Source organism: Esox lucius, chromosome 11 (assembly GCF_011004845.1).
Source record: "Esox lucius isolate fEsoLuc1 chromosome 11, fEsoLuc1.pri, whole genome shotgun sequence".
Taxonomy (NCBI): domain Eukaryota; kingdom Metazoa; phylum Chordata; class Actinopteri; order Esociformes; family Esocidae; genus Esox; species Esox lucius.
The window spans coordinates 20,114,822-20,138,257 of NC_047579.1; the positions used below are offsets into that span (position 1 = coordinate 20,114,822).

The 23,436-nt window shown below is 40.7% G+C and overlaps 1 protein-coding gene across 9 annotated transcripts; it reads right to left on the minus strand.

Annotated features, from left to right (window-relative positions):
* Positions 1-381: 381 nt before the first annotated feature.
* On the minus strand, positions 382-21,498 carry cant1a (calcium activated nucleotidase 1a). Of its 9 annotated transcripts, none has more exons than XM_020050835.2 (4): positions 21,320-21,498; positions 9,229-9,897; positions 1,443-1,646; positions 382-1,291 (listed from the first exon to the last, which is right to left on the minus strand). In XM_020050835.2, the coding sequence occupies exons 2-4, from the start codon at positions 9,872-9,874 to the stop codon at positions 921-923; spliced, it is 1,221 nt and encodes a 406-aa protein (XP_019906394.1). In that variant the 5' UTR covers positions 9,875-9,897; positions 21,320-21,498; the 3' UTR covers positions 382-920. The 9 variants fall into 9 exon arrangements, with proteins under 9 accessions (XP_019906394.1, XP_010872606.1, XP_010872607.1 ...); XM_010874304.4 differs by having other exon boundaries at positions 21,255-21,497; XM_010874305.4 differs by having other exon boundaries at positions 9,229-9,914; positions 21,255-21,497.
* Between the last annotated feature and the right edge of the window lie 1,938 nt (positions 21,499-23,436).

Consider the following 23,436-nt stretch of genomic DNA (forward strand, 5'->3'; position numbering starts at 1 on the left):
TTATTATCACCCAAAATTATTTTCAAAAATGTTACATTTATTGTTTTTATATCCAATCTATCCCTGGTACAGAGCATCAATGCATTACACCCAAAAGTGAGAAAAGAACTACATGTTCTTGGGCAACCATTGCATTATGATAAATTAGGGTTCTTATAAGCATTTGTAAGACCATCTGTAAACTAAACCGGCAGTAAATATTGGCTTACCATTTGGCAGGCACGTACCAGTTACAGCACTTTTTGATGTGACATTACTGTTTATGAATGGCTTACAATGGATTTTTTAAATCCTACATGGTAAATATATAAACCCCTTCCAAATGTTATTTTAAAGAGTATCATAAAGCCAAACCATTAATCATTTTCAAGTAGGTTAAAGTATTCTGGAGTATACTGTATGATTTAATGTAGTAAAAAGTAAGGACAACTGTTCTACATTGGGGAAAAGCAACATATCCATTATTTCCTGAATGTACAACATCTGCATTTCAGAAATAAAATCACAGTTTTAGATTAGTTCATTACTTGTACATTCATTCTTAAAAGGTCTACAGTATTTTATGAGACGGTCATTGGACAAGGTAGAGAATACCCATGAAGAGGACATCCTCAATTTGAGGACTTCAAGTTCAGGTAGTCTAGGCTACTTTCAGTTTCCATTGTCTCTGCCCTGAAACAAGTTAAGGTAATTAGGGCGTACAAACAAAACATTTGTCTTCAAAGTATTGCAACAGAAAATGTAAGTTAACATTTGTTATTGAAGAACAAAGTAGCCCCTGTAAGTTTTAGTCAGTTCTTCATTTTGTAACAGGGTTACAGTTCTTCTAATTAGCACCACCCTCCTCAGTGTCAGTGAACAAGCACCAAGGATACGGCCTCAAAAGGTATGTGCTCCATTTCATGAGCTCCCTTGTTTGCTTAAATGAACTCCAGACCCTCATACTTCACATCTCCTATCTTGGTTTCGGGTAAAAGGATCCGTCCATCCAGTGTAAAAGCCATTATGTACGAGGCAATTTTCCCAGAGTCCTCCTCCGACTTCAGCGCCACAATGATTTGATCGTCTGTGTTAGGGACAAACTTGAAAGAGGAAAAGCCATGCGTTGGGTTGTATGGGCCTACCCGGCTCACAGTGATGTCCTCGAAGTCCGCCGAGCAGCTGAGGACCAGGTTGGTGGCTCTTCGCTCATCGGCGGTCTCATCGTAGCGCTCCTTGCTAGCGCGACGTGGGAGGAAGAACCACCGCTGCAGAGTGTCACTCCACGCGGCTGACTCGTGAATCAGGTAACCTGGGGAGAGAATGTAAAGCAATTCCGAACTTCACAAAGATTGCGGATAACTAGCCTGGTACCGTGGAATTGGCAGAGTAAGCATAAGTAACCTAGCCTTTACAGTAACCAAGACTGGCCTATGCCGTTAGCGTTAGCATGGTAAGCCCACCTGGAGGTACGATCCCGGCTGCAGACCTCAGGTAATTGTACTTAGGGACCCAATTCTGGTGCTGCACGTCTCCCCGGTGACCCACCACCTTCACCCACTCTGGATTGTTGTTGACCACCTCCCCCGTGGTGGTGGTCCACTCCTTCCCCAGGCCGCCCACATAAAGGTGCTCGTCCTTCACTGCTAGCCACTCCGCCTTAAACCCTGACCGAGAGAAAGAGGGAATGGAGACCTGGTTCAGATTTTAGGACGCTACTATAAATACTGTATAGACCAGTGTTTCCCAAACCTGGTCCTCGGGACCTAAAGTGGTGCACGTTTTTGTTTTGCACTCACACACCTGTTTCAAATGTTATCCTACCACTCACAAGCTTGATTGACGTAATCAACCTAGTATTAAGTATTTCATTTGGATCAGGTGTGTGAGTGCTCGGGGAAAAACTAAAACGTGCACCCCTTTGTGACCCCAGGACTAGAATTGGGAAACACTGGTATAGACCTATCAAATACACTGGAATAAGAAGTACCTAAAAGAAGTACCTGCACTCATTTCCCTTCTCCCTTGGAAACAGTTGCAAATAGAATTGCATCCCTTTTGATAACATAGACCACAGTTTTGCCAATCTCACACAATCCCAAAATGGGTACTGAATAGACAGGCACTTGTGGAGATCAGAATGGATTAATGAGTATGGAGAACATTCCTCCTACCCTGTCAGAACGCAAAGTGAAGCAAGTACTATGAAAACACATGTAGTCCGTTGTAATGATATCTGGAAAAAAAGTCCATATATTCATATTTTCTTTCCACAAAATGCTTCAATCATCAAGAAACCTCTTGACTATTATACTGTATACACATGACAGGTTTGAAATCAGATTCCTTTAACAGTCAAATGCATTTTCCTAGCCATACTGACAACGTCTCAGTTTCCAAGGTGTTACGCTGCTATATTATTGTGCTGGGGGACATGAGGGATGTACTACTAACTTTTCTCAGTTTCCTCCAATTTTAAATTTTAGAAGGAGATGAGGTCCTGGTCCACACCTGTGGATTACCTGGTTTGGGGGGACCGTTGCTGTTCCTGTCCTTGTCCACCTGGTCATACTTCTGACCTAGTCTAAAATCGAATATACTCTGGATTTAGCCAAGAGAAATTTATTTATTATTCCAATTGGACTCTTAATATCTCACCCGGCACAGCCAGAAGAGGACTGGTCACCCCTCTGAGCCTGGGTCCTCTCTAGGTTTCTTCCTAAAATTCGACCTTCTTAGGGAGTTTTTCCTAGCCACTGAAATTCAACACTGCTGTTGTTTGCTCCTTGGGGTTTAAGGCCGGGTGTCTCTGTAAAGCACTTTGTGACAACTGCTGTTGTAAAAAGCGCTTTATAAATAAATTTTGATTGATTGATTTTTGATTGTCGCACCTTTGAGGCATTTCTAACGGTGTGGGCCTTTTTTCCATCTCATTCCTTGAACTGCTAAGTCTGGCTCAAACAAACTTTCTTGGTGCTTCTAACTGTGTAGTTGTGGGTTCACTTAGACAGGTTATGAATATCTTGCATTTGCAGTGCATATTAAATACTGGAATTCCCACTGTGTACTTCATTGTGCTTAAAAAGTTAATAAATTGGTAAGTTTAAAATTGTATTAAATAACTGTGTGCATGCTAGTCTAACATTTTCTTTAGTAAAGTCTGTGTAATAAAAACGGTTCCTCTTTTTATATTCTGTTTGCCTTTATCAGGCTTGAAAAAGCTTTGCTTCTGCATACACAACAACTGTTTGGAAAAAAAAAGTCCTGTGTAAATTTATGACCGCAGAAGCTAGAACAGTAAACACTGAAAATAACACAGAACTGTCGCTCTATAAATCAGACCGGCACATCTGGGAACATTGGCTCGCAACATGTTCCCACCCTTTTTGGGGGACAACAAACGGCACCCGCCATAGACATTTATGTGCTCTATCCAGTGACACAGAGTGTATTGAGCTGTTGTCATACAGTTTGAGAGCCATATACAGTTGTGCTCATAAGTTTGCCTACCCAGGCAGAAATTGTGACATTTTGGCATTGATTTAAAAAATATGACTGATCATGCAAAAAAAAAAATTTCTTTAAGGATATTGATGATACGAAGCCATTTAACAAATAATAGTTTGGCTCCTATTCAAATTATAATGATAACAGAAATCACCCAAATGGCCCTGATCAAAAGTTTACATACCCTTGAATGCTTGCAAATGCCAGTCAGTTCTGTTCAATCACTTATTAAGAAGCGGAAAATTCAGGGATCTCTTGACACCAAGCCAAGGTCAGGTAGACCAAGAAAGATTTCAGCCAAAATCACCAGAAGAATTGTTCAGGATACAAAGAATAACCCAAAGGGAACCTCAGGAGAAATACAGGCTGCTCTGGAAAAATATGTAGTGGTTGTTTCAAGGAGCACAAAATGACGATGCTTGAACAGAAATGAGCTGCATGGTCAAGTTGCCAGAAAGCTTCTGGTACACTTTCATTTGGAGTGACAAGACCAAAAGTGAGCTTTATGGTCACAACCATAAGCACTATGTTTGGAGAGGTGTCAACAAGGTCTATAGTTAACAGAACACCATCCCCACTGTGAAGCATGGTGGTGGCTCACTGATGTTTTGGGGGTGTGTGAGCTCTAAAAGCACAGGGAATCTTGTGAAAATTGATGGCAAGATAAATGCAGCATGTTATCAGAAAATACTGTGAGGCAATTTGCATTATTCTGCATGAAAGCTGCGGATGGGATGCCCTTGGACTTTCCAGCATGACAATGACCCTAAGCACAAGCCCAGGTTGACCCTCCAGTGGTTACAGCAGAAAAAGGTGAAAGTGATGGCCACTCCAGAACCGTATCCTGACCTTAATATCATCGAGCCACTCTGGGGAGATCACAAATGTGCGGTTCATGCAAAATGACCAAAGACTTTGCATGACCTGGAGGCATTTTGCCAAGACGAATGGGCAGCTATAACACCTGCAAGAATTCGGGGCCTCATAGACAACTATTACAAAAGACTGCACACTGTCATTGATGCTAAAGGGGACAACACACAGTATTAGGAACTGAGGGTATGCAGACTTTTGAACAGGGGTCAGTTAATTTTTTTCTTTGTTGCCATGTTTGTTTTATGATTGTGCCATTCAGTTATGACCTACAGTTGAATGTGAATCCCATAAGAAATAAAAAATGGGTTTTGCCTGCTCGCTCATGTTTTTCTTTTAAAATGGTACATACACTCACCTAAAGGATTATTAGGAACACCATACTAATACTGTTTGACCCCCTTTCGCCTTCAGAACTGCCTTCATTCTACGTGGCATTGATTCAACAAGGTGCTGAAAGCATTCTTTAGAAATGTTGGCCCATATTGATAGGATAGCATCTTGCAGTTGATGGAGAATTGTGGGATGCACATCCAGGGCACGAAGCTCCCGTTCCACCACATCCCACATCCTCTATTGGGTTGAGATCTGGTGACTGTGGGGGCCATTTCAGTGCATACCTTGGTTGTAATGAGTGGTTATTTCAGTCAAAGTTGCTCTTCTATCAGCTTGAATCAGTCTGCCCATTCTCCTCTGACCTCTAGCATCAACAAGGCAATTTCACCCACAGGACTGCGAAATACTGGATGTTTTTCCCTTTTCACACCATTCTTTGTAAACCCTAGAAATGGTTGTGCGTGAAAATCCCAGTAACTGAGCAGATTGTGAAATACTCAGACTGGCGCGTCTGGCACCAACAACCATGCCACGCTCAAAACTGCTTAAATCACCTTTCTTTCCCATTCTGATATTCAGTTTGGAGATCAGGAGATTGTCTTGACCAGGACCACACCCCTAAATGCATTGAAGCAACTGCCATGTGATTGGTTGATTAGATATTTGCATTGATGAGAAATTGAACAGGTGTTCCTAATAATCCTTTAGGTGAGTGTATATTGGGCGGGACAAATCATAGACAGTCATGTCCCCACTGTCTCCCACGGGATTTCCGCCTATGACTGACAGCAGAACAGCATGACAACAAAAGTAATGGGAGAAAACGGGAAGGCAATAGGGAATCACCAAAAACAACATTTTAACATACGCAACCTAGGCAGTCGCCTAGGGCGCCACCTAGGTGACTGCTGCATATATATGGAGGAAATCAATCCATATGAGTGAGATGATATTGATGTTTCGAGAGATGGTGAGGCAGGGCAGGGCCAGGTGTGGACCGTGGATGAGTAAGCGCGCCAGTTGACGTTCATACGATCCGTTGAAATGTGCATCGCGGGCACATAATAGAAATAAGAGGAAAGATGAGGAAGAATGGAGAAAAGTATAGTGGTATGTTTTATGGACATTTTTTAAAGCATCTGTTTAAGCTATTTGAAATGTAGAGAATGAATGGCACATAATCTGGATGAAGTTTGTCATTTGGATCCTGAAATCACGATACATGGATAAGTTGAGCATTTACATGTTAGCCTTACATAACGATGGGCTTTTAGTAACCTAAACACAGGCGTAGTATTTATATAAAACTGATATGAAACGTTTTCCACAAACAGAAGTGTGGAGATGCAGTGTCCCATAGCTTCCCGCCCTTGTCTTCCCTTCCTATGGCTTGGACCCATGAAGCCCTTCTATCAGGGTCTGTTTAGGACATGGCAGGGGAACACATTTCAGATCAGGGTTTGTTGTTTTATTGTTGATGCAACCAACTAAACAGCTACTCTTTGGCATAACAAGCGTTATTAATTTGAGCTCGTAAGGTTTGTCTTGTTTACCCTGTTGTAGTATACGTGGGATGCGGGTTTGTTTCAACGAGGCGTTGAGATGAGCCTACTCTGGATAACGTATTACCGGTCTAACGTATGTGCCCATCTGGGTCTCAATCTGCGGATGGGGCTCTTTGTGTACATTTGCATAAATATTAATGAAAATATAATCGCTATAACCTTCCGGTTTTAATGTAGATGGTATGTTTACACCTTCGTGAAGCGTTCCATATATTGTTTGGGTTGCTATGGGGACCACAGCCTGCAAGAGGAAAACTTGACATTGACCATGAAGCTTAGAAAGGCTAATGTGTAAAGACCATACAGATTACAACGGTGTACATCGCCCTTTATGATGTACTGAACCGTAATACATCGTTTGTATTATAAATATGATATAGAAATTATCCTCTGTCAACAAAATATGAGGATGTTCTTTGGTTTTTTGGGGGGGGGGGGGGGGGAAGTAATTTTTATTACTTAATACAACTCCAAACGAGGCAACTGATCCCATGTTGCCATCTGATGGCCGTTTGGTGTCATTACATGCAAACAGAACTGATTTACTTCCTTTATAATTCATTTTATTCTGTTTTATTTCTAGGTAAAATAACACTTCTTTTTCACCTTGAATTATTTGTTGTATTCATTAGTTTCAACCCAATTCAAATGTAATATGGCAGTAAAAGCATGGAACTATCCCAGAATACTATTGAAACAAAATGTCATAATGGTTTCAATAAAATATTATCATACTGAATGGCATAAATGTTTTCTGAAAATAATTGTTTGCCTTTCTAACAGATTCGTTTTCTAAATGGTGACCCAGAAGTATGTTTTATCTGTTATTATTGTAGCTGAGGGTGTTGTGAATACAGGGATATACAGATGCTGGTCATAAAATTTTAATATCATCAAAATTTGTACTAAATTTATTTCAGTAATTCGATTCAAAAAGTGATACTTGTATATTATATTCATTCATTACACACAGACTGATATATTTCAAATGTTTATTTTAATTGTGATGATTATAACTGACAACTAATGCAAATCCCAAATTCAGTATCTCCGAAAATGTGAATATTACTTAAGACCAATACAAATTTTTTTTTTGAAATGTTGGCCAACTGAAAAGTATGAACATGAAAAGTATGTGTATGTACAGCACTCAATACTTAGTTGGGGCTCCTTTTGCCTGAATTACTGCAGCAATGCGCGTGGCATGGAGTCGATCAGTCTGTGGCACTGCTCAGGTGTTATGAGAGCCCAGGTTGCTCTGATAATGGCCTTCAGCTCTTCTGCATTGTTGGGTCTGACGTATCGCATCTTCCTCTTCACAATACCCCATAGAGTTTCTATAGGGTTAAGGTCAGGCGAGTTTGCTGGCCAGTTAAGAACAGGGATACCATGGTCCTTAAACCAGGTACTGGTAGCTTTGGCACTGTGTGCAGGTGCCAAGTCCTGTTGGAAAATGAAATCTGAATCTCCATAAAGTTGGTCAGCAGCAGGAAGCATGAAGTGCTCTAAAACTTCCTGGTAGACGGCAGCATTGACCTTGGACCTCAGAAAACACAGTGGACCAACACCAGCAGATGACATGGCACCCTAAACCATCACTGACTGTAGAAACTTTACACCAGTCCTTTTTGTCTTTAGCCCAGGTGAGACACTTCTGAAGCTGTGTTTTGTTCAAGAGTGGCTTGACACAAGGAATGCGACTGCTGAAACCCATGTCTTGCATACGTCTGTGCGTGGTGGTTCTTGAAGCACTGACTCCAGCTGCAGTCCACTCTTTGTGAATCTCCCCCACATTTTTGAAGGGGTTTTGTTTCTCAACAAAACCCCTTCAAAAATGTTATCCCTATTGCTTGTACACTTTTTTCTACCACATCTTTTCCTTCCCTTCACCTCTCTATTAATGGTGCTTAGACACAGAGCTCTGTGAACAGCCAGTCTCTTTAGCTATGACCTTTTGTGTCTTGCCCTCCTTGTGCAAGGTGTCAATGGTCGTCTTTTGGACAGCTGTCAAGTCAGCAGTCTTCCCCATGATTGTGTTGCCTACAGAACTAGACTAAGAGACCATTTAAAGGCCTTTGCAGGTGTTTTGGGTTATTAGCTGATTAGAGTGTGGCACCAGGTCTCTTCAATATTGAACCTTTCATAATATAATATATATTTTTTTGAGATACTGAATTTGGGGTTTTCATTAGTTGTCAGTTATAATCATCAAAATTAAAAGAAATAAACACTTGAAATATATCAGTCTGTGTGGAATGAATGTATATAGTTTCACTTTTTGAATTACTGAAATAAAATCAACTTTTTGATGATATTCTAATTTTATGACCAGCACCTGTACGGTTACAGAAATAAATCTAGTAGTGAAACCTGTCAGAAATCCCCTTGGACCCTGAAGGGTTTAAGGTTTCCTTTAGGCAAGGACGGCTGCTGAGTAAACTTGCGGAGGTGTTCTCTTAAAAATATTTTCAGTAACACACAACTGCTTTAAGCTACAAACAACTAAGGAACATACTTAGAAGCAGAAGAGTGTCACGAATAAGAACACATTGGTTTTATTCCTCTATTATGGCCAGTAGCTACGGCACAGTTGTCTGAGGGTACTCCAGGACAAGACCAGTCTGTAGAAATGACACTAGTAAATAGGGCATAAACAATGAAAGAGTAAAATTATCAAAGCATGGGAAATTACAGTACTCTCCCTTAGTTTTGGGTATCCCTCACAAATATAAGGAACACTCATTTTAATTGCCACAAATGGATGAGTTATTAATTGAGTTTCTATAGAACATTTAGCAGTAACTTCAAAAATGTATTCCATAAAATGATTTATGTTACTTTTATCGCTAAATGACCAATGGTATGATTGGTGTAAAAAGCCTCCACTACACCACTTCTCAGATCTCTCACATTCCTAGTAGTGCCTAGGAAATGGTTAGGGGTTGATTCTGAATTCAGCCTCACTGACCTTTGGGGATGGAGCCGTCCCCATCAGGCAGGATAACCCAAGGCACCGCCCTGTTGCCGTCGATGTGGTAAACCACGCCCGTGCGGTCATCCACGCTGTACAGCTTCCCGTTGAACACTGCCAGCTCTGAAAGCTCCATGCCCCGGCCCTTCTCAGCCAGGTGGCTCTCCAACACCACCCGCTCCACGTCCCACTCCACGGCCACCTTGTCGCCGCTCTCCGACACCAGAAGGTGGCCCCGGCGCATGTAGCTGAACCACGTCAGTTTCTTGTCGCTGCGCGAGTCCGTGTCCAGGTCGGCGATGACGCCAATGCGGTAGCGTGTGCCTTGCGGGGTCCGCTCAGGCGGACTAAGCGGGTACGTGTCATTGAAGCGGTCGGCCGACTCGCCTACCACCATCGCCGTGTGGCCGGACTTCACGTTGCGGGAGGCCTGGGAGCGCAAGCCTGGGGTCAAGTGGATGTAAAGGAGGACCAAGGCCAGGGCCAGGGTCACCGCCACGATGGCCCTCCACTTAAGGCGGAACCGGGGATCCGTGGGGTTAGCCATGGAGGCCAACATGGGGAGTCCTCCGACTGAAATATGCAACAGGTTTACAGACGGATCATTTTGATCCAGATGGGTGTAGCCCAGGGAAACCGGCATGGGAGTAGGTGCTGGGGAGGGACCTGTAGATGGGAAAGAGCTGAAGTGAAACAACAGGAGAGGTTAAGCTCCTCAACTAGAACAAGAAGACACAAAAACAAACATGCTATAACAACTATCCCATTTTGCAAACCTGCCTGACTGGATTTTAATTCACACTCTCCACAGACTCTCTAACATAGCCATGTACTGGGATTATAACCACATCTTGTAGGCAGCAAATATGTTGCACAATGCTTCCTCAGTCATAATTATCCTTCTCTCATATAAGACTGTCAAAGAGTCCCTCAAGAACCTGACAGCAATATAACCCTACAACAGCGGAGTACCTTGTGGATGTCGTGTGCCACATTACAATCATTTCATTGTTCAGAACGACGCTATGTCACTCAGTGCATTTGATAAATAAAAATTGACTGCATACAATACATTGATTAGATTAGGCAGGCTACTCGATTTGGTCAAGAACATCTTTTGACATGATTTTTCTGTCAAAAGTCAATACACTTTATGCAATCAGTAAAATAACACCAAATGAGTCCATGAACAACATTGATAAAAAACATTCAGGCTAAAAGAAAAGTGTAAAACATCACCTATATTGACTTCCAGCTTGCCTGTAAAATGCTAAACACTAACAAACAAAAAACATAATACCTGCTCACATTTGCACCCAAAGAAGGCCTTCTTCAACCCAACTCCATCTAGATATTATGGACAGCTCAATAGCAGGCCCAGAACAGTATGTCTATGAACCAGAAAGGTGCAATCCACACCCAAGTCATAAGGCTAGAGGTAAAACCAGAAAAGGCTAGCCACAGGTGCACAGCGTGTATATGTCGATGTGGAGAATAGGAGTGGCCCATTCAGGAACAGGATCCAATGAGGGTAAACAAGAAGAACAGGAAATATGGCATAGTGGCACCAGGAAGCCACTAACACAACAGTGCAACTCAGGACTATTCTCTATTAGATGGTGTGCAATAACTAGTCTCATTTATGTAGAATTTGGCTAAACTACCAACTGTCCAACCGGCTGCCAAAGTTCCAAATGTCATGTGCTGACAAACTGCTAAATTGAAAAAAAATATAATATGCAAGAAGAAACACATTCAAAGACTTGGAAAGTCTTTGTTTATTTGAGGAAAGGTGAAAGGCTCGCTAACAAGGATGTAAAACAAACGCATCTAGAAAAGTTGAGATATTGTGCATGCGGAAAATCACTGAAATCCTTTATTTCAGCTCATGAAAGAGAAGATCAACGTTGAATTTACATTTTTGTGATTTTTCATGAAACCCCAACAAAAGAGCTCTATATATTGTGGGACATTGAACTCATACATTAATTTCCACGTTACAGAGTGAAGTTAATGAGTTACCATTCAATTTCAAATCAAAAGAAAATATTTTCTCAGCCACAAACTTTTGTTGACATGACAATACACAGCATTCACATTTAGTCAAAATCATGTGAATGGTTTATGATATAGTGTGAGCTAGCAACTTAATTTCCCTAAACATGTTTGCAAAATTTCATCAGTTGCAGAGTCAGACAGATATATAAACATATTATATATATGTTTAAAGCAGGATTAAACATGTGCTTGTTACAATCATGGCCAAAGATATTGGCACCCTTACAGACTACTTACACCATTTCTTCTATTCAACAGTTGAAATTTTAAAAAGCTTTTGGTATCCACATATGTACTATTTTGTTCACAGTTGAACAAAACTAGAAGATATAAACAATCCTAAAATTGCCCAGACACTATTATTGCCACCTTTTAGAAACAGTTACATTTCAAGCAGGTGATTCACCTTTACAGTGGAACACACAAGTTTAACTGAAGATGCTTCCCAAATTCTAATCAGACAGCGAGGTAAAAGGCAGCATTAGCATTGAATGAAACATCTATTTCTAAACATGCTCTCACAAAAAAACAACTGTGTGCCTTCAAGAAAATGAAACCTGGTTTGGAGTCTATTCCAGGAGCGATGCACCCTGTGACCAGGGCCTAATTTGCCAGAAGCCAGCAGCAGCCACAGCTCCCTTTCGGCTCAAGGGCTGTTTCTTGGACTGAGGCCCGGCCTGCCCGGCTATCACAGAGTTGTTTGTGCTTTATAGCACATTCCTATGCTAATTTCCAAGCCATATACACAGGTCAAGTAAGCAAGGTATAGGCAAGACTGCACATACTGATCTGGGACTAGGCTCCTTCTCAAGACAGCAACTCTGACCAACTACACAAATCACAGTGAAAGGACACTTGCAAAACCTGTTGCCTCTGAAACAAAATACATTAAAAAAGATTGTTGTGGTAATGAGTTACCCTTTCGCCTTCTCCTCCCCAAATGCTGGCCGGACGTCATCTTCATTCTACCTCCACACCAAAGTGTCAGCTAAATTCATCGATTCCCCTATAGTTCGATTCCCCTACAGTTCAATTCCCATATAGTTCATTGAATGCTGAGCAGTGAACTCCTTAGATGTATCCGCTGAAATGGATTGGCCTTGTAACCGTGACTAAGGGTAAAAATAACTGCGGTGAACTTTAACTACTTTGAGGATTATGATTGATTAACCACATTAAGTCCAAAGGGGCAAAACTAGCAGGCAATTGACAGGCACTCTTGTCATGTTATCCCATTTGTCAAAGGGACCTAAATTATAACATTTACATGAAAATGCTATACAATACTATATGTCCACCTTGTTATGGAAATTGGCGTAACATTCTTTAGAGATAAAGATAGACGAGTGTAAGCAGAGTTGAGCTATCTTACAAGAATTGAATAATTCCTAACAGTTAGGACCTCGGATTATGCACACAACCTTCATTCCATGAGGGAGAGACCGAGGCGCCACACTGCAGACACGCATGCTTTAAGCATATCCATGAAAACACAACCATGCCTGATAAGGCCCTAGAGGTTTGTATCAGCCGGGAGCCCCACTGTGCTAAAAAACACAGTTAAATCTGGATTTACTGATTTCAGAACCACTTCTGAATGCATCGTCTGAATGGTGTGAGACCCAAAATATGTGGCACCTTGTTCCCCTCCCAAAGTGAATGGTTATATAATACAATTTTCCCAGGGTCCAACGCTAACTTTTGTGAGCATTTAATGATGCAACACACATCATTACTTTTTAATAAATGGTCATCCAAATATTAGCCACTATAAATACTATCATCGTCTTCGCATAAGGATGCATGCTCATTTCATGTGACATAAAAGCATGAAACACTTTTTAACCTAAATATGGCGCAATTCACTAGGCCCTACTTGCACTAGTTGGTTGACTGGCTTCTTGTGTGTCACTACTTGCAAGCACTAAGACTACAGGTGTAGTTAACATGACACCGTCAACAAGCCATGTTCGTATAGTTTCTATATCCGTATTCAACGGGCCATGTAATGGACGTAGGCTGTGAATTGTCAACAGCCGGTTTGGTCACGATACACGCGACATGCTGCAGGGACTTAAAGCTGAAATACGTCGTTTGTTTTTTAGATTAACACATCGCTATTCTATTAATCTGGATTGTGGATTAATTCCTACCATATCAGATGTTCCCAGGCCCGAATCTGAAAAACCTCTGTATACAGTGTACTGCTCCTAAGGAAAAAGTGGTCGGCTCTCGCAGTGGCGGGAAATGTTATCCTTCGCACAGGAAGTGATGCGTTTGACATATCAAACAAGGAGCTGAGGCTGGACCAAATAACTGGCTACACTCATTTTGTGTTTTAATTAACGAGAGACGCTAGGCAATAAAAAAAATAAAAAGTTCAGAATGTAACATACATAGGGAAATATGGTTTAGATCAAAAGAGGAAATCTGGTAAAATAGAGGCAGACAGAAGCCGTTTGGAGTGAAAATTTATGCAGCTGCCTAACCACGACAGATGGAACTCATGGAGCAAAATGCATTAAACTTATTGTTAAATAGGTAAGTAAAGTTAGCTAAAATGCTAGCTACCTAGCTAACCCCACACTGTTGTAATTAATTGTCCTATTGGTGTTACTGTTGCTAGCTATACAGACAGAGCACTTACTGACTGTACGTCTATCCAGCAGACTTTGTTTGCAGGTTTTGCTACTACTACCACCAGCTTCTAATAACATCAGCTTGCCAGAAATGACAATGTTAACAGCCTAGAATAACCTCATACTGTTACTAACCCTAATTACCTGGCAAAGACGTGCATGCATGATTGAGAACAGAATTCGACTTGAGACCCAAAACTGAACCCATTGGGGTGGAGTCAGGAACCCCTACACCAGAGTCACTTCGAATCCCAGAGAGGGAATGTGTGAGAGAAATAGAGCATTGCACACTGCCACAGGCTGGCATGACTGTGCTGCTAACCGGCAATCTCCCAAATAAACCAACACGCAGATCCTGCTTAATCCCAATGGGGTAAAGCTCCCCAACCACCAAGGACAGGGAGGACAGGGAGAGGCAAAAAGAAAAGGCACCAGAAAGTGACGGGGACCACCACGAAACAAAATGTAAGACATTTATGCTCGAGGGGTGTCAGTACAGCCTCCTGTGTCTATCAAACAAATCCTCTTTTGCCACTGGCAGTTTTAACTGCTAATTGGACATTTGTGAATGATATTGATACCGTTAAAATGACTAATGTTTCTTACTAAGTTTACCTCCACCACAAAGTGTCTATGAACTGTTAGCTTTTGCCACTGACCGTTTGAACAGCGTATTAGCCAGTAATAGGCTTTACCAGTATCTACTAACTTTACTGGACTAATCATACAAATTGAGCAATTGCTGGCAAGTTTGCCAAAGCTATTTCATTTCATGGCAAAACAACATACTTTTTCCTTTCATTTGTGAATGACATTGATACAATAACTATCAATAAAGGCTATGATTACAACATTTTTCATCAAGTGAAAAGACAAGAGAATCGTGGAAATAAATGGCGTTGTTCACAATAGATTTAAAACTTGAGTCTTCCAAGTGAGAAGCACTGTCCTTAACCACAACGCCACGGCATTACACATTTCAGTAGTCGCTAAACACTTGAGCATTGTGCTAAATTTACTTTCTTTTCTAAGTTTACCTCCACCACAAATAGCGTCTATGAACTGTTAGCTTTTGCCACTGGCCGTTTGAACAGCTTATTAGCCAGTAATAGGCTTACTAGTATCTACTAACTTCCTAGGAATAATCATAAGAATTGAGCAATTGCTAGTGAGACTGAAGATGAACGTTTCCATGCCAGAAACAGTCACAATATAACCATATACAGTTTTAGGCTCACTATAACGTAACTACTGTATGTTGTAGCCAGCAAATGTGTGTGTTTATCCTGACCCAAAACGCATGAAAGAATAAGTAAGTAGTGTAGCGGTCTTTTACATGAAGCCGCCCTGGTTCGAATCCTGTGATCTTCAGGGTTTTTTTTAGCAATATTTATTGTTGTTCAAATAATGTCTCATTTACTGCAAAAGTAATAGGAATGAAATCCTTCTCACCCACACGTCTTTATCATTCCAAAACATTATGATGGAGGAATGGTTAAATGAAAAGCAAGCTGAAACATCTGATTTTTATTTCTCACCGGCAGATATCACAGTCAAGTAAATGTTTTGAGCGTTTCGTAAAGCCTCAACACAAATGTTTTGATGGTCACAGAGTTTCGGAAAGTGACGTTCTGCCCAGCACTACCAAACTGATGTAAACCAAATTGTTGGGTCAAATTGGAGGGCCAAATCGGCTAAGCAGGAAAGGCGCTGCGAGCAGCTGGAACTAGAAAGTACACAAAACAGGGACTACACCTGATGTACAACTCACACCGCCAAGCTTCAGCAGTAGCAAAGCAATCACCACCCTCAAAATGGGAGTGCAGAACTCAAAGTGGATGAACTCAAAGCCGCCAATCCCCAAAAAACAGGGATGGTCACGAGACAAACAGAAGTCTGCACACGCACCAGGCTGAGACTGAAGGGGGAAACTGGAGGACACTTTTAGGCAGGACTGGGTTGGGGTTCTATTGTGAGGGTCTCACAGTGTAGCAAACAAGGAAAATGCTGAGAAAATGCTGAGGGTTGGGCGAAACACCAGTGATGTAACGGGTACATCCCACCTGTGGGTAGAGAGAAGGGAGGACAGATGCCCCTCATTAACCCATGGAGGTAGCCAGGCAGTCCTCGTACTCCCTTTCCTGGCAAAAGATATCAAAAGCACACAAACAGAGCACAAACTGATGAGTTGGCACAACTCAAGGTCTGAGGGAAAGCCTCCCCCTCCCAAAACAAAAGTAACAGGAAGGGGACTGAGGACCTCATCGACACATGCATTGGTGCACAAGCCAACAAGACTTCTTTGGAGGAGATGGATGATGTAAACTTTAAAGCCTGTGACTGACATTTATCACAAAGTGCATATGGTATGCACCACAATGGATCGGGGGCTGTGACAGAACATCATTTCTTTGTACAACTCTGTTTCCTAAATTTGGGGCCCTGTGTAAAATGTAAAGAAAAACAAAATGCAATGATGTGCACATCATTTAAACCCTATATTCAATCGAAAAAAGTACCAAGACAACACATTAAAGGTTGAAAGTGAGAAATGTTACTGTTTTGTGGAAAATACATGCTCAATTTAAATTTGATGCCTGCAACATATTTCAAAAAAGGAATAAAAAAAACTGGAAATGTTGTGTAATGCTAAGAAAACTAAACCTGGTTGAGTATCACACAACTAATTAGGCCAATTGGCAACGGTTCAGTAACATGATTGGATATTAAAAGAGCATTCCCGAGTGGATGGGCCTGTCAGAAATGAGGATGGGGAGGGGTTCACCATTCTGTGAAAGACTGTGCGGGGAAATCGTGCCACAATTCAAGAATAATGTATCACAACTTACAAATGTAAAGAGTTTGGGGATTTCATCATCTACGGTGTACAATATCATTAAAAGATTCAGAGAATCTGGAGTAATCTCTGTACGCAAGGGACAAGGGCAAAAATCAATAATGGATGGCTGTGATCTTCGGGCCCTCAGACAGCACTGCATTAAAAACAGACATGAGCCCATGAGCCCATCACTGCATGGGCTCAGGAACACTTCTGAAAAACTGTCTGTGAACACAGTATGTTGCTGCATCCACAAATGCAAGTTAAAACGCTCCCATGCAAATAAGTATAAGAATAACAATAGTGTGTATCAGTTTCAACATTTGATATGTTGTCTTTGTACCAGTTTCATATAACTGGTACAAAGACATTGCATTGCATTCTCTTTTTATTTGCATTTCACACAGTGTCCCTCTTTTGGAAACAGGGTTGTAGATTTCACAAAGTTCTATAAAATTGGTTTAGTGAGTGAAGAGCAATGTAACCCTGTGACGCTAGCTTGACCCTGACCTCCTGGAATGGGAGTCGCGTGCATAGGGAGTGAGTCCAACAACATCTTTAAGTGATTTATGAACTTAGACAAATTAGATATTCATTGTTATTTCCAGGATGGATTGGTCTTGTCTGATGAGATTGAATATGAATTATTAGTCTGAATTTCAAGCCCTACATCAAGTGAAAACATGTCACGCTCCTCACATTTCTAACACCATCCCTACAGTGATGCATGTTGGTGGAGTGGTGCTATGGGACTGGTAGACTGCTCAGGAGCAAAATACAGAGAGGTCCTCGAAGAAAACCGGATCCACAGCACACCGGATCTCAGACTGGGGCAAAGACTAATCTTTCAGCACGACAATGATTGCCAAGAAAATTATTCGGGCAAGTCCATGAATGTCTTTGAGAGGCCCAACCAAAGCCCAGACTTGAACCCTATTGAGGGAGGCCTCACAGTTCACCAACACTCCCTATCCAATTTGTCTTGATGATTTACAAGGAAGAAATTGCCCACATCCAGGTATGTAAAGCTTGTAGAGGCATACCCCAAAAAGACTAAAGCTAAGTTTACTGCTACCAAAGTTGCTTCTATAAAAAGTTGTGAATAAAAGGTCTGAATACTTATGTACATGACATTTCCATTCCCCTCCAATCAACTCGCACAATTTGATATCTGCTTAAATGGTATTAACATTTCCAATGTGCTACTCAAATTGTAAATTCCACACCAGCATTTCTGAATTTCACAGGTAGAAACTGGGCACCTACATTTCAAAATCTTAAAAAGACTAGCTAACTAGCAAGCTCCAAAGAATTTGTAAAAACTAGTATTGCCTCCATATTGAAAAGCCTATCTTCAAGCGTGGGAAGAGGGCTGCAGTTCACGCTGTAGGTCTTAAAATGCCAGAGAGAATGATTCAACCTGGCAGTCGTGCAATGCTGTGTTTGTTAGCCAGAGAGAATGATTCAACCTGGCAGTCCTGCAATGCTGTGTTTGTTAGGAGCAATGCTGAGACAAGTCCAATGGCTCCCTTGAGCAAGGACAACCACATCTATCCGCTGCCAGTGTTATAGGAGACAAAGGCCACAATGATTGCTACAAAAGATGACTCCATTCATTTTTTGAGGAGTCTGCTGGCACAATCAACCAATTATGCAATTTGTTGAACATTGTGGGCAAAACATTTATAAAAAATACTGCTGTGGTGAAAAATTACATCTATAAGACCTCCTCTCCTTATTATGTAGAGAGACAGAAGAAACCACCAATGTGTTCAGCATTTTTTCCATCCCTTAAGCATTCAACCCTGGTGCTGTGGTAAATCCCAGTTTACACAGATGAAAGAAACTGCTTTAAGAAGGACACAATGACCTTACCACTGGCCTCTGAATATTTTTGCAAAGCAAATACAGAATTGTATAGTGATTTATACTTAAAAGTGACACTGGTTTTACATTGGAAACTATTACGTGCAAGAAAAAAAAGAAAAAAATACAGTTCATTGCTTGCATATTTATTGCTTATTTATTTAAAAAAGATATTTAAATATAGTCCCCTCTGTTAACAACTCTGTCATGCAGGATGCTAATTGTGGGTCACTTAATTACTTTGGTGATTTCAAAAGCCTCTCATTACTGCTTTAATTTATTTATATTAGGATAGGTCCTCTGGGGTGGTGGCCACATATAATAAGGATGATAGGAAAAACTCTGTCCTTTTTATCTTTATCTGTGCCCAAACAGTTTGAGTTGCTCCTTTTTAAAAATCTAATTCTCAAGAATAATCAATTTCATTGTTGCTGTTATAGACCTCCCTCAACTCCTGTCAGTGCCTAACATCTTTAAGTGAATTTACATCTCCTCAGAGTTTCTATTATGTTAACTCTATCTCAAAGTCTTTGAACCACTCTTAGACATCATTATCACCAATACACTTAACAAGTGTACTGATCCAGTCCTCTGCCAAGACATTTTAAACCACTGTAGTATTGCTTGTGTCAGCAACATCCTCTAAGTGCCACCCTCTGATAAATGTAAAACACCTGTTAAAAACCTTAATAATCAGAGTTTCTTATATAACATGCTCTTCTCAAGAAGGTCTGGACTAAAAACCACCATAATCCCTCTCTGAATGAACTATCTGAGCCTGTCCACCATAAACCAGAAACATCTGGGGGGTCCCTCTCTTCAGGGACTCTACAGCCTGGTTTGAAAACTCTGATCGCATAAAATGTGCCATATCTGAAGGTCTTCAGTCCACTTTGGCAGTTTGCTATGGGTGTCCCAAAAGGATCAGTTCTATTTTCTGTTTATATTAATGATGTTGTTCTTGCTGCCGCTAACTCAATCATCCACACTTATGCCAACGACTATCTTCTACACAACTAGCCCCTCCCTGAAAACTATGCTGTACACCCTAGCTTTGAAAAAAACATCCAACATCCCTTTAGTGACCTCCATCTAACTACTCCTTGATACTAAAAAATAACTAAATTGTGTTTTTAAACTGAAATCTACTGCAACCTGCTTGTCCCCTCCAACATTCTTGGCCTGGATTGACTGAGTTTGAGTATGTCAACACATATAAATTAGGCTTGACTGCTAACTCTCAGTCAACACCTACATCACTCACCTGCAATCTAAAGTCACATTCAGAAAAGGTTACTTGTTCTGTAATAAGGGATCCTTCACACGTGCAGCCAAGAGTACACTTGCAAAAATTTCTATCTTGATAATTCTTAATTCAGGCGATTTTAAGCTTGCCACTAAAAAGCTCCTCCATACATTAGATATACTTTACCATTCTGCATTTTTCTACACTGATAGATCATCAATGTGACATTTACACTCTGGTTAAATGGCCCTTCAAATAAAACACCAGACTCACTATTACCAATTTATTTATAAGTACACTTCAGATAAATGCACTCTTTACCTTAAATTAAGAAATGTGCTACTCTAATTGTAACATGCTTTCTGTTAGATATACCACCGGTCACTCCACAGGCCGATAATTCCTTTGGTCATCACTAATTTAAGTTTACTGCTGTCAATTACTAATTTATTTTAATTTAATGTTTTCTTGTCTATTCGTATCCATAACCCTTTTTTTACATTGTTGTTTTTTGTATATATAGTTTTGCATTTGTTTGACAGAAGGGGTTCTCAAGTGACTTAACCGATTAAATAAATAAAAATGTAGCCACACAACCCATTTCAGCAGAGTCCAGTGCTGTTGGTCAAGCTTAATTTGTGCAGCAGTCCAGCTCAACACATAGTAGCTATGTTGCAAGTTTATTTGCCTGTGCTTACCTGTTTCTGGTAACATTAGAACATACATTAGTGAGGATACATTGGGCTGAATGGCAATATTGGAAAAAAAATATTCACTAATAAAGGTAGTGAGTCTCACTATCGTTTATCTTGATTGCATGACAACTTTACTATGATGTGTGCTCATGTGGTTGAGGATGTGTTTTACAACATGCATAAACATCAATTCCGTATAGGACTGAAATATGTTACCCTAGATGGAACTGCGCCTGAATAACGTTTCCACACTGAGCACTGATTGAGCAACGCTGGCAGTGGGGAATGGACGACATGTTTTACAGCACACCATCCCATTCCAACTCCTGCAAGCCGTGACTGAGCAGACCCAGGGACGTCACCAGACCCGGGCTTTCGAGGCTCCAGTCACGAATGATTTTTGATCAGCCCGAGTGTTTTACCCGAAGACATAAACCCAACTGGGATGGTGTTAATGAACCGCGCACAGCATGTTTCCACGTAGCGCGCTTCGTTTGAACTGCGCTGGGTTGTTCTATGACATCCTCATTATGATCTGCCCGAGCCCGGAGTGTCTTGCTTGTCTGGTGACGTCCCTGTGTAGGCCTAATTTGAACAATTAAAATGCTACATGAACGTGAAAATATACTATTACTAGCAACCCACTCAACTAGGACATCCTTCAGACATTTTCGGATTACCTGAAAAGGCTCACGAAGCTTCATGTACGAGCAGCGGTGAACAATAATGTCGCAATGATACTCACTAATCACTGCACGTAATCAGCCTACAAATTATAGTCCGTTAAAGGTTTTTTTGGTGAGACCGTAGTTCCTCGTAAACCTCGGCTACAGCATTTTGTCTCCATCATTAGCTTGGCTGGTACTTCCTTGTCCAGTGACACAAGGTTGAATAACCATGTGAACATGAACAGAAGTCTGTTTCACCAGAGATACTTCTCCGGAGACTGGAAACTCCACTGATTGGATTTAGTATTAACGTTGCTACAGTTTAAGCCAATGGGTTAGGCGTATGGTGTAAACATAACTCGGGCGGTGCATTCTGGGTATATCTTTTGAATGACATTAGAAGGAATTGTGATAGAGACATTTGGAATGTTTTTCAATATCTGTAACATCTTATTTGTATCCCCGTATTGATTCGTGATAATACAACAATTTGAAGAACATTTGCCATTTCTAGTCTCGTGACATCCTGTTGAATAGCTTAGCAACGGCAATACGCAGTAAGACAACGTGAATGCGATTGGTCTGCTTTATTTTTCCCGATACCTCTGGCGTCAATCGCAAAATGCTCTCTGGCAGGTCAAGCTGCTTTAAAACGTATTCGCATGTATTTCCTTGCTGGAACTGTAATTGTTATTATTTAAAAACATATGGTAATACTAATAACTTTGCATTCTGTTTTTCTAGTACAAGTTCATTAGACCTACTAAGGACCTACAACTAAGACATTGTTTCCCTTTTTGTCGGATATTCTTTAGTCGACTCCCTAGTTTCGCATCGTTATATAGTCTGAAACAAAAAGCAGGGTCGAGTGAGTTCGGGGGTGAGTTCGGGGGTGCACATTTAGTTTTTTTGCAGTGTTATTATAGGGGTTATTTACCCGCTTCTAACATATAAGGGCGGGACATGTTCTCCATATTTTCTTCATAATTATTATTAGAAAATTTGTTTTTGGTTTAGATACTAATATATCATTTAAAATCAGAAACTAAACCGAAATGGCGTTGACTGACACCCTAGAATCAATAGTTGATTGATAGCACAGCCATTGGCCAAAATAACAGAAATTAGTCACTTTCTATGAGCCATGGATGAGCTTCCTGCATCTCTGTCCAGGCAGTTTGGCCCAATGTTATTGTGCAAACTTTTCTCAGTTTGGCCCAAAGTTCTTGTGCAAACTTTTCAAAAGATCTCAAGAGATCTTTGAAGGAGAATCACATGCTTGAAACCTAATTATTTTCAACTACTAGTTGGTACCATTGTGCCAACAGTATTGTCTGAGCGATTTTAGTATTTCTTAGTAAAATAAGATATTAATTTGTTCAGATGTTTTTGTTCAACTGCAACAAATTAAAGAAAGTTTGCATTAAAGTGGAAGGGTGCCAATACCTTTGGCCACACATATAGAATTACATATACAGTGCATTCTGCAAGTTCCATATTTTGTTTCATTACAGTCCTATTCTAAAATGTATTACATTGTCCCCCCTCATAATCATACACACAATACCCCATGCTGGATGGTGAAAACATTTGAGAGCCACTGTAAATATGGTTATTTTGTCAATGACAGTCCAAGCCTCGAAATTAGCCTACAAACAGGATTAGGTTATTTCTAGTTAATATTGAATTACTTTATTACTTGTTGTTAGGTTTTCTCTGCAAACCATATTTTGCCCAGTAGGGGGCAGTGGTGGCGCTGCATAGAGGGGAAACTGCTACATCGATTCTTAGAGAGAGAAGGAGAAAAATCGAAAACAGCAGAACGATAGCGAGCTGAAGCTATATTTAGATTTTCCACACGGAGTAAAAAAAAAAAAAAAAAAGTTTAAAATATATTTAACAATTAAGATCTAGTTAACGTTTTTTCCCAACAAACCTACTTCTAATGAATGAATAGGCTCTGTGCACAAGCGTAACGTACGAACTTCCGCTTTAGCCACATGTCGGCATATCATTTTCCGGTTTACTTAAGGCGATCACCCGCGTCGCCCAAAATTTCAGTTTTTAGTAGATGTCTCCAAGACCTGCCTAAAATAAGCATTAGTGATGTCCATCGAATTGTTGATGCCTGGTCCCCTGCTCCAACAAGCAAGCGGAACAAGGGATTCAAACTCTACGTATCGAGTTATCTGCA